General features: G+C 31.6%; 1 protein-coding gene across 1 annotated transcript; it reads right to left on the bottom strand.

Moving 5' to 3' along the window:
- Nucleotides 1-4873: 4873 nt before the first annotated feature.
- On the bottom strand, nucleotides 4874-10721 carry HELRODRAFT_67109 (hypothetical protein; the record flags this gene model as incomplete). The annotated part of the gene is made up of 5 exons (XM_009024279.1): nucleotides 4874-5053; nucleotides 8451-8594; nucleotides 9862-9978; nucleotides 10091-10221; nucleotides 10622-10721. The coding sequence occupies 5 exons, from the start codon at nucleotides 10719-10721 to the stop codon at nucleotides 4874-4876; spliced, it is 672 nt and encodes a 223-aa protein (XP_009022527.1).
- Between the last annotated feature and the right edge of the window lie 2655 nt (nucleotides 10722-13376).

The following is a 13376-nucleotide window of genomic DNA, read 5'->3' as shown; positions in this document are numbered from 1 at the left end:
ACCATCAAAAGATGATTGCTTATCCGCCAAGCTTCCTTTCTTGATCCGGACAACTTATGAATTCCACAACATAATTAATGTAGTATCATAATCACGTGATTTTGTGTCATAATCACGTGATTTTGTGCAATAATCACGTGATGTTGTATTATAATCACGTAATTTTGTGCCATAATCACGCGATGTTGTGTCAAAATCACGTGATGCTGACGTCACGAATAATTAAGAGACCGATGAACTGCCTGTGATGTTGAGATAAGTGAAAATATTTCGTTACCGCCAATATTGCAATGCTATCCCCCATTCATCCATCTATCCACCCATCTATCCATTCATTTATCCATCCATTCATTCATCCATTCATTCATCCATTCATTGATTCGTTATCCATCCATCCATTTGTTCCTTCACTCATTAATTTTTATATTCATTTATTCATCTATTTAATCATCTCATCGATGAATCAATTTATCCGACCAATCATAAATTAATATATTCATCCATCCATCCATCCATCCATACATCCATCCATCCATCCATCCATCTATCCACCCGTCCATCCATCCATCCATCCATCCATACAACATTTCATCTATCCACCCAACCATTTATCCATCCATCTACCTATCAATTGATAATGACGAATCTTTGGTGACACACAACTAGACTGACCAGAGCCACCATCCAACCAATTTCATAATAACAACCGGACTAATTTCACATCCAGAGAATTCAGATTTGATTTTTATATAAAAACATGCTAGAGAAAAATTCATTGCTTAATCATTTAACGATGTAACTAAGAAGAAACATTCACTAGTAAATTATTCAATTTAAAAGTGCAACCAACACCAGTTCAGCAGTGCTTTGGGGGGGGATTTGGTGGTGAGGGATTTAATGAATGAGGCATCACTCGTTGGCGGCTGACGGCCCTTGCTGATATCACTATCGCTATTAAAATAATTCATCTTCATCATCACCCCATCATCATCATCCTCATCATCTTCATCATCACCCCATCATCATCAACACTATCATTATTACTATCATCATCCTCATTATCAACACCATCATCATCTTTATCAACAACAACAACGTCAACACCATCAACAACTACAATGATTATCGATTATCATTATCATTATATTGATATCTGTGATCAGCACAGCAAAAATAACAACAACAACTTCGTCATCATCAACAACATCAACAACAACATCATCATCATCATAAACATCATCAACAGCAACAACAATATCCTTATTATCGCATCCTTGTCACCATCAACAACAACATCGTTATCCTCAACAACAATATCTTTATCATCATCATCAACATCATCAACAACAACATCGTTATCAACATCATCAACAACAACAACATCCTTATCATCAACATCAACAAAATTATCATCATCATCATCAACAACAACGACAACAACATCCATATCATCAACATCATCATCATCATCATCAACAACAACAACAACAACATCGTTATCATCAACAACAACCGCGGCCTCGGCAGCAGCAGCATGAAAGGAACAGATGACCGCACCAAATGCCACGGTGTCACTTCAATGCAGTTGACTTACTTCATTGACCGTTAAATGCAATTTGTTACAGAGATAGCTCGCTACTGTCAATCGTACCATATTTCAACAGTGTCTATTTTCTACTAAATATTTTGATATTTTCTTTCATCAACATTTTTTTCATGAAAGATTTTGTACGTGTCAACGATTTTTTAATTATTTCAATTTGTTAAATGAATTAAAAACCATGCTCATAAAAATTATTCCCGCTTGCAAATATCTGTTGTGAGCTACATACAAAACTGATCCTACATGCCTCCTCATCTATACCACACCACACCACATCACGGCATACCATTTCAAGCCACACCACATCACACCACACCACACAACATCTGCACCTCACCTCACAGCATCTCATCCACGCCACAACACACCATGCCACGTCTACGTAACACAGTTAATAAATGGAGTAAGTAAATCCAAAATTTACATAAAACAGCATAAAGAGATTAAACGAACAATCAGTCGCGAATCGCATTTTTCAACAGTTGTATTTTTTGTGATGTTGCCCTTTTGTATTAATCGATTATAATCTTTGATAAAAAAAACTTTGAAATAAAGCAATGACGAATTATTAAACTGCCTGCCTCTGCTGGGGTGATCTTCCTTTTTCAAGAAATTCAATATTTTTATTATACCATAGATTCAGCCAAAGGCATAGCCAAGTGGGATATCGGAACTATGACTCTTCCGCAGATGATAATTTTATTATAGTTGAGGCTGAACATAACAAAATCTTAATATAAAACATCAGCAACAGTATTTTGAAAGGTCATTAAAATGGTAATTAATTTTAGAATTTCGAAAATCATCTCTCAACCGTAAAGCTCTTGATCCGCCGATGGCTCCAACTTAGAAATCTTTTTTGTTTTTTGTTATTCCAATGTGGCTGGATATACACATTCGTTTAAGCTCATTTTAATGATAGTGCATGGCTTAACGATTTAAAAATATTAAATTGTATATATAATAACTAATTATTTACTAAATGTCAGATAAACAAAAATACATAATGACCAAAATCAACATAGTCTAATTTACTAACAAAGGTAATGTACAAAGTCTACAGACAATCTCAAATATAATTGATCGTGAAACGAGTTTGTGGCAGCCTGCTGCCGATGCAGATTTCAATGGGTCGATGCTGGATGATGCAACCAGCTATCGAATTCTATTCAATTAAAAAACAGCTTCGGACACAAAACTTCACCTCATTAGTTTGAAAGAAAAAATTTATCACAGTGGAAAAATTGTTTTTTTGTTTGAATTTTTATTCAGACAATATTTTATTGGAAAAAAAATATTTGCACAAATTTTATAAAACATAAAATATGTATTACAAGTATCTATTTACTATGAAATAGTTTAAAAATTAATCTTATAGAGAATATTTAAAACAAAAAAAACAAAAGCTAAATTGAAGAAAAAGAGAATTGATAGAACCAAGCAATAAGCAGCAATAATAAAGTTATAATAAAAACATAAATAAGAAAGTTTAAGTCTGCACCAATAATTCAATGTAAACATGTACAAACTATTCAAAACATTTTGTCCATTATGACGTGAATGTCTAAAATGAAGACTAAATGTTCAAACACACAAGCTTCTTGCGGTATAGCGAACGTAAAATGTTAACATTAATATTAAAAATTTTCGTAATATTTCATACATACATTTTTGTACAAGAGTATTGAGCAACAATTTGGATTTTATGCAAGTTCTTGAAGACCAGTTGAATGATAAATAATAGTTTGGGTCGGTACTTAGTGTTTATATGCCCGTTTAATATTATGAACATGTGATGTTCTATTCGAACGCTGTAAAACAAACATGGAATTTACTTCAAACTTCAAAATTGTTGGTGGAGTTTACCAGATTCACTAACAAAGGTAATGTACAGAGGCACTAAATTATTTTAGTTGTCGGGAAAAAAAATTAAATATGTGAAAATTCATTTAATGAGCAAATAATCCGTTGGTGCTGCCGTTCAGCAGGGGTGAATGCATGATGGGGTTGAACTCGTACGCTGCAGACGGAGTGGTAGGGTTGGAGGACATGCATGATTCAAATTGGTACATGATGTTGAAATCTTGAGGGCATTGTTGTGGGTAGACGATTTGCTGAGGTCCTATACCAGGACTCGGTAGAGGGGTGAGAGAAGTTTGGCTAGGTACCGAAACTACGGGACCGTGAAATATTGGACCGCTGGCCACGAAGATGGGTGAGGGACTGGTTGGAGATAGGAGAAGCTGAGCTGGTGGGGGAGAGAGAAGAACTCCCTGGCCAAAATCTGATTATTGGATTAGAACAAAGTTTTTAAATATTCAATTATTAAAAAAAATGAAATGTTATAAAATCGTAAAACATCAAAATAATTAATTTTAATTATTTTAATTAATAATTTTAATTAATTACTTTATTTAATTTAATTTTTTTCAATCATGGGCAACTAACTAAATATTTTTAGTAAAATCTTATTTTTGAGATTAGTTGACTAAACTTAAAAAAGTAATTAAAATTTCCAAACTACTACGCAACTATTTTTGTATTTACTTCTTGACAGGCAGAATTTGATGCAACATTAATGCTGTAGCATCACTTGCCATTGAAGCCATGTCTTCCCTATTTATTTTTTTAAATAGCTCTCAGAAATAAACTTAAATACCAAGGAAAGTCGAAAAATAAAGCCTTTCTAACCATTAACGTTCGTAAAAGTCAGTTATTTTTAGTGGCCCAGTTTAGTTTAAAACACTCTTCGAATAATAAAGAGTTGAACTAACAAACCAATTTGAATAACAAACCTTGTTAGGCTGTTTTATTTTAAAATTAATTATATGATTTTAAAAAAATATTATTCAATTTTTCTACAGTAAATTTAGTAACATTCTGATTTTTAAATGCTGTCAGTTTAACTTCTACGGTACAATTACTTAATTGTAGACTAAAGGAACACTAGCTTGTTTAAATGTACTTGGCTTTAAAAATGTAAAAAACTTTAATTATGTTGCACTTTTTAGGTTTAAATCTCATATTTAAAAACCAGAAGTCGTGACTTGGCAAAAAAGAGCTAACTAAAATTTTTAAGTTAAACTATCGTTAAACTTTAATTTAGTTAAACTTATAATTAGTTCGCAACTAAAATATTATAGCTAAACTATCTTTTTAACCAAACTATTTTTTTGTTAAACTATGCAGAAAACTACAAAAAATCGATGAACAATTTAGTTAAACTATGCCCATCACTTGTTTTTTAATATATTTTCAATACTGGCTCGTCTAATCTATTTCTGACAACATGCCGACGAATAGAAAAAAATGCAACAGAATTGTAGTGAATGCGTTGGACGGACCTCTACTTTTTGTCAGCAGGATGCCGCCATTGAAGCCCTTGTACGTGCCGTTCAAGACTGCCAGCTCGGTTAGCTGTCGTTTCTTCAGCTCATCTTCACTTTCCGGCTAGTGAGGAATCAACATCAAACAATCATTCACGTAATTGCAATCGTTAGCATCGAACAAGTGTTTACTTCTACTAAAAAGTTAAAACTTTGAAATCCTCGATTTGATATTTAATACAGATATATCATTCAAATGAGAGACAATAAGTATATTTTTAATGGTTTTAATGTGAAGTTCATACAGACATGACAGTTTGCAATTCTTCAAACATGTTCACAAATGACAGAACACACAACAAACAAACAAACAAACAATCGAACATGCATACATTCATGCATACAGGCAGGCAGCATTGTGTGTTGTTTACTGATTTCTTGCATGAAATGCAGTTGAGTATTTTAGAACGTTAAAGCCATGCTTTCTTGCTCGTAAATAAAATACAATGTCAACCTGCCATATATCGGCTTAATAAATGGATAGATAGAATTTTCAGCATTCAGCATAAAGAATAATACGCGCATTATTAAATACTCTCTACAATATAAGTCGTTTATACATATATTTATTTATCTATAGGTACATGTGTGTGTATATAAGTGTGTGTGTGTGTATGAACAAATATGCATGTTTCTGTTTATGTATGTGTGTATGCTTGTTTGTCTATAAGAACAAGTTGGTCAAATAAGTTTTTGTTTGTTTGTTCAAGTGTTTTTTTTAATTTTGAAAAATATGTAATAATTGAATATAAGGGTTGAGTAATCGAGAAACAGTGCGAAACCTGGCGAATCGCTTGTTTCACTGCCTGTAACTCTGGGATGATGTTATAAATAAACGTATGTGCCTACTGGCTGTTCGTTCAATGCATTGCTACATACAATGGTATAGAAGTGACGGCCAGCAGAACAAACATGCTCTGAATAAGCAGGCAGAAGTTACTTGGATTCGACAAATATGCACGTTGAAAATGTTTTAAAAATATTAAGCTGTAACATATTCACTGCAACCAACTTCTTCGCCAGTTCACTTTTAAAACATTTTGGTATGTGCCAGTTCGCAATTTTGATAAAATTCAAGAACTTCTTATTTCAGCAAATGACATGGTCAAATGTATGTTTTTTATTTCAATCCCAAGTGGTGTTTATTATATGTTGAAAGATAACGCCAGTGAAATAAATTAATACAAGAAAAAACCAGTGGAGTTGTTAAATAAGAAGAAACATTTCGAATATGCACGTTCATCGTTGCAGTTGTTGAAATGAACGTATATTTTAAAATGTGCATTAACTATAGTAGAATGATATTCATCGTGTTGTATTGTATTGTATGGTATGGTATTATATTTTTTTTGTATTATACCGTATCACATTGTATTGTATTGTATTATATTGTATCGTATCGTATCGTATTGTATGCTATGGTGAATATTTGCGGTGGGTGACAACGTATGAATGTGTGCGTGTCCTATACACAGGTAGATTGTAGTACGTATATGCATATGTATGTATGCATATAAATATAAATAAATAAATAAATATATAAATATATATATATATATATGTGTGTGTGTGTGTGTGTGTGTGTGTGTATGTGTATGTGTGTGTGTGTGCGTGTTTATAAAGATTTACTAAATCAATGTCGTTATTGTTCTACTTATTTCTGATCTTAGCTTTCTTATCAGTATTGTACACATACATATATATATATATACATATATATACATATATATATATATATATATATATATATATATAACCATATTTTTTATTTATATTTTTGGTGATGAAGACTATGGTAATGACATTTGAAGTGATGATGATGATAATCTATAACATTGTTGTTATCGTTTATGGTGGTGATGTCAGATTGTTTTTGATGATGGTGATGGTGGTAGTCGTGGTGGTGGTACGTTTTGCCAATAATGGCAACACTACATTAGTGTTGTGTAGTTTAAAGTTATGTCAGCTAGTACCAGCCTAACAGTTCAAGAGAACTCCCCTTATTTTATTTCAATTCCTGCATCACGATGAATCATTGAAGGAATCAGTTTAACCTGATACATTTGTACGCCCTACTCCTAAAAAAGCATGTTTTCATATTGATGTACATAAATAAGTTTCTGTGACTTATGAAATAGCGATTAAATTTTTTTGTTCATATTTTCGTCTACGACTTAGATTTATTAATGAAAGGACAATTCCGACGCGGTACGATTGTACTTAAAGTGTGTGTTTATTTTAAAATCAGCGTGTTGCCTTAAAAAAATTGGCGTCTGTGTAATGATAGACATTTTGTCATTTTAATTTAATTTCATTTTTGTAACAGAGGTTTGGCGATGAGGAGTTAGATGTAAGAGGAGTAAAAAATTCACTAAAAGTTGAAAAAATCGTTGTTCATTATTTTTCGCTACAGCAGGCAAAGATTTGAGAAGATTTCATTTTTGTAATGCAAGCAGCAATCTGTCATACTTTTTTAAACACTACTTATATTGCAGCTAACCATATGAATGTTTAATTTTTAAATGTTCATTGTAAATAATGATTTAAAAACGTTAGAGGATGATTAAGACACAAACGTCATTTAAATATGACATGATACAGTTTGAATTTTTATTCGGTTACGACTTGGGATTTTTCCTATTTCAATAGTAATTCTAATTAGTTATATACCAATTAGATATATATTAATATATTAATATATTGATATTTGTATAAATAATATTATGAATAATATATATATAATAAGAGGCAACACGTAAGATGGTTATCTTTTTCACACAACATACATAAACATTAAAAAGTACACCCATTACAACGCACCTCAACCATGCCTACTTCAAGTCTTGAGTTTTAGATTAGGCATGGTTTTGAATCCGGTCATTATAGGCATGCACTCAATCATTGGTTGAGGACAATTGCAGCTACTTATTATATTTATTTAAATTAAATTGACCTAAAGCAGTATGAAAAATTTTGCTAGACATTTGTTGGTTGGCATTTGAATGTAGTCTATCATAGCAATCATCATTCGCTTGTTTGATAAACTGATTAGTTAAATTTTGTTTTCTTTCCAAGAGTCATTAACTTATTTGTGAGAAGTTTGCTTGTTGTCACTTTATACTCAAATCGCAAGCCTAACTTTCTTAATCAATTATGTTCATTTTATTTGCCGTTTATACAGTTCGTTTTATGTTGTAACCTATTTAGCGTTGTCTTACTTGAGAAATTATTAAAGAGATAAGTTTGAATCATTTAACGATAATTATCGAGGGAAATGTTATTGGCAGTTTAATGATAAAAAAAGAACACAACACGCAACAAGTAACAACATAAAAGATAACTATATAACAAATGTGACAAATAAGGATATCAAAATATTAACACATAGCAAACAAAACATCAGAGAACATTAGAGAATATTAAAGTGCCTCAAAGAACAGAGCAAGACATGAGCAACTCACAATCGGCATGAGAAGCTTCTTAACTTCATCAACTGCCTTTCTCAACCTCACAGCTGCCCTATTCTTCGCATCCTCTGCTGTCACCAGAACATGCAAATCTTCGTTCAAGTGTTCCCACTTTGCTTTTCCTTTCATCTGCTCCTCCTGTTAAAAATTTTTCAGATCGTTCTTTCAAATAAAAAAAAATGTCTCAAAAATATTATAAGCGACGTAGTGAGGCTCAAAAGTTTGTGTCGGATGATTGTACACTAGTTTGAAGAAAACCGAGTTGAACACGTTAAGGGTAAACAAATTGTTATAGATTTTTCGAAGATGACAACAAACTCAGTTATCGATGTGCCAAGTAATTATCTATGTATGTATGTATCTATGTACCATGTATATATGTATCTATGTACCATGTATCTATGTATGTATGTATCTATGTATGTATGTATCTATGTATGTATCTATGTATCAAGTATCTATGTATCAAGGACATAGTTTTATAACTTTAATTAAAACTTGTAAATCTAAAGCTATTTAATTGCAGAGGTTCAAGTTGAGTTCAAAAAAACTGAATTTTTTAATTTTTTTTCCGCTGTATTGCAACAATCGACCGACGAAATTTTTTAATTTTTTTCCCGCTGTATTGCCTGCTAATAAGTTCCTGGAATGTTGCTGTAGGAGCTCGTAAACAAAGAACAAAAATTTCGTACTCACCCATCTCTCAGGACTTCACACGAACTCAAAAGTCTGCAAAGATTTCATTTCAGAACCTACGTTTCTTTCTTAACAACAACATCCTTAACGCAGCACATGTCAGAATTTGTTCGGGTTTCAGTTTTAATCAAAAGATGGTTGCAAATAATTTAAACAGTAGTTTCATTATTGGCCAATTTGAATATTACACGCAAGAATGGTTCTTTGTTTAACAAAACCAAATTTAAATTGGTTTATAAGATAGATAATGAACAAAATTAGAGTAAATAAATTTCAATTTAACTGTTTGCAACTGTTTATCATTGTTATTTTTGTGATGCATTGCATTTGAAAACTTAATTGTAGGTGTTTTTATGTCTTTCGTCAACACCCCACCGTCAGCACTTTTTAATATTATGTAGAATAATTGTAGTAAGGTTAAACTTAAAAAAATAAGGAACATACTATTGCGATATTTATTTACATGACACGTGTGCAAACAAAAGAAACATATGCCAGATAGAAGCAGTTCTTTAATTAAATGTAAAGCAGCAGGGTGCTTGAAAATTCGCCGTTTTAAAATCAAGCGTATCGTCCCTGGGAATTGAAATCATGCACCAAAGCGACAGGATATCAAACTGTTGATTTAATTATTTCAACATCCTCTCAGTTATTATTTAGACTTTCAGTAAGCACAATCAATCAACACATCTGATCAACTCTCACCAACCTTATGCTTATCTCTCATTGACCCTTGACCTCTGATGAGAATTCTGCATCCAGTGTCCAGTTCCAGTTGTTTGATGGTTAGCCCTCGAGGTCCCAACAATCGACCGACGAAGTTGAACTACAAACAAGACGAAATGAAACTAATATTTTGCGTTTAATATTACTTTTTAGTTATTCGTTTAAATGTTCATGCCTCAAGGAGGAAATGAAAGAAGGAATCAGAAACTAACATCCGGGTGATCTCTGACAGGCACAGAGAGCTTTTCGGTAAGGGTGACAGGGGAGCCCGATGGTTCCGGCAGTTGTAGGGGTTCCTTGTTCAAGCCCAAGTAGAACAAGTTACTGCGCACGCGGCTTATTTCTGAAAATTTGTTTTTTGTGTGCAAAAGTCAAAATAATCATTATTTACAATGTTATTCAAGAAACTTCATTCAAAACAGTTAAAATAAGAGACTTTTAACAGTGTTTTTCAACCTATATTGCATAATCGTACTAATGTTGAGCTCGAAGAAATCAATGGTAAAATTACAATTTACAATGCTATAAAAAATTGAAACTAGTGATCAGCAACTTTTATTCATCAGCAAATTAAAATTTACAGCAACAAAATTAATGACAAATAACAAACAATTAAGTTAAATAAAAAACTCGAAAAGTTGAAGCAAAAATATTAAATGAGAAAAAATTAAGTAAAAAGAATAAAAATTGAAGTAAAAATAAAAAAACTCGAATATATTTAATTCCAAAGGCTTGTAATGAACCTGAGTCTAGAAGTCTTCCAATGTGAACGAAAGAATTAGGAAAGGAGGTGAGCTGCTGTTTGTCCTTGAGGAGCTGCAGGAGATATTCGGATGGGTTCATAATTTGACTCGTAGATGGCGCTCCAAACAACATTTTTCCAATTGTTTTTATTGCTTTAACGTTTAAGTTTGATTATTTAAACTTTTAATGCTTTAGACTAATTAAATTTTTAGTCAAATTTATATACTAAAATAAATTCGGTAACAATCTCATTTTATTTCTCAATTCTCATATAGCAAATTTAGAAGGCTTATATAATCTTTGAAAATAATTTAAGCATATCAAATTGAAACTATTTATTTCAAAGAATTAAAATGTAATTTCTTGCTCGGTGTGTTCTCTACCAAAAGCACGATCAAAGTGTGTTGTCTAACTAAATCATTATGACATCAAGACAAACAATAGAATCATTTTGCTATTTAAACTATTTTCATTCATTTTATTTCATACACGTAGTTGTAATCTATAATGCATAGTTTTCAATGTATAAAATTCGTGTGTGCGTGTGTGTGATTATGTGTTTGTGTGGTGTTATAAGTGTATGAATGAATGTATTTATCTATGTTATATTAATAAGGCATATACCATAGAATGCTTTCAAGCAACTAGTTAAAGTTATTTAATAATTAAGTTAAAAATGTATATTTCATTCAATTTATCCTAATTGCGTATTGTACGGCGCTGCTTAATGACCAAAAACAAAAAAATTAAATTGATTCGAATTTAATTCGTCGTGTTTTGTTTGTAATTCAGATGAAACAAATCTCATTTAGGTAATTGAAATAATCTTTGTAAAAAAATTATCTTAGTTTCAATATTAATACTTAGCAAGTTTGTTGAAATTTTAAGCAATCTCTACAAAATGTTGATATTTCAAAACAAGTTTAAGGCAAAAAGTTTTTATATTAAGTTCTCACCTTAGGTTGATAGAAAAATGATATCAAATGTTTAGTCATTTGAACATCATCATTCTAACCATAAATACATTTTCTTTAAAACCTAAAAGACCCTTTTAAAAAACTATTCGGTAGTTTGTATGGTAATACTCAATGCTAGAAAGTTTCTATTCTGTAGAACCGAAAGTGTCTCCCAACTGATGTTATCACGAACCTAGATGTGTGTTGTTTATATTATCTAGATTGGATTATTGTAACTCTGTGATATATGGTGTTAGTGTGATTAAAAAGATTCAGCGTGCAAAAATGCAGCTGCGCAACTGGTCATCTGGTGGAAAAACGAGACCATTTAACTACGTGGCTGGAAAGTCCGCCACATTGGCTACCGATTCTAGAAAAACAATTTACAAGATGGGTGATAGATCCATGTTGTTATGCCTATCATTTGCAACGATAGATCGGGATCGTTTCAGTGAAGAGCTTAGTAGGGAACTGAAATGACATCGGTTCAAATAAAAATAAACAAACACACACACGCGCACATACATTCATACATACATACATATATGTTGGAAGGAGACCATATTTTATATAGTATTGTATGAATTCTACAGTTTTTGGCATTAATCAATTTAAAGTTTGCCTTTTCAATTTTACTTACTAGAATTTTTTTGGCAAAGTGAGTTATTTTGGTCCTGTTCACTAAGTAACTCACTTTACTAAAAATTTTCATAAAATTCTAGTTAGAAAAATTGAAAAGACAAACTTTAAATTGATTAATGCAAACAATTCGGTAGAATTTAAACAATGTATATATATATTATATATATTATGATGAAAATCACAGCATGTTCGGCGTTAGTTAACTTCCAATTAACGTGTATAAAAAACGTATAAAAAACCGTTAGAAAAATCGAAATGTTAAATTGGAAGTTAACTAACGCCGAATATAATGTCATTTTCATCAATAATTGCATTTCTGACTGTCTTAGTCTAATATATATAATATATTTAACGATGTTGAAGATTGTAAAACTAAGTATTCACTTTAAACAAATAAGGAATCAACAAAGTAGAGTAGAGGCTCTGTAAATATATATTTGAGCATTTGGGCACAAACAAAACATATCAATTTGAACACCGAAGATGGTATAGGAATACCGAAAAAGCTTTTCTGTTCTATCACGCATGAAATAAACAAAAATTTTGGTTTTGAACTAAAGAAACTTGGAAAAGATTTACGATCAACTGTTAAAAAAAATCAAAAAGTTAAATTGGAAGTTAACTAACGCCGAACATACTGAGAATTTGATCAATAATTGCTTTTCTGACAGTCTTAATCCAATATGTGTGTATATATATATATTATATATATATATATATATATATATATATATATATATATTGTCGGAAATTTTGCAACTGGTGGTGAGGTAATCTCTTCCTCTATCTTTCTCAGGGAATTTTTTTTATGGTCCGACAATAATTTTTTTTGTAATTTTTTTGTTTTTATCGTGAGTTCGACCAGTCCTGTGTGGCACTGGGCTTTTTCGAATTATATGATTTTACTGAGTAACACACGAACGCGTAAAAATATTCGATAACAATTTTATTAATCGACGGAAGTAAATGAAAAGGAATTGATCTAAATGAACTCTAGAATAATGTAAACAAAAAAATAATGTCAATGAACAAACTGGAATACAGGAATTAGAACTTCTTCTTGTTGGGTCGGGCAACTTGGGATATGTTTCTTGCCGTTCAATCGTACAACCGCGACGTGTGTGACCGATGGTGGTGTCGATACAACTCCGAGAAA

Source organism: Helobdella robusta (genome assembly GCF_000326865.2).
Source record: "Helobdella robusta unplaced genomic scaffold HELROscaffold_4, whole genome shotgun sequence".
NCBI lineage: Eukaryota > Metazoa > Annelida > Clitellata > Rhynchobdellida > Glossiphoniidae > Helobdella > Helobdella robusta.
The sequence above is the reverse complement of the archived record's forward strand: the minus strand, read 5'-3'. Positions and strand labels throughout refer to the sequence as shown.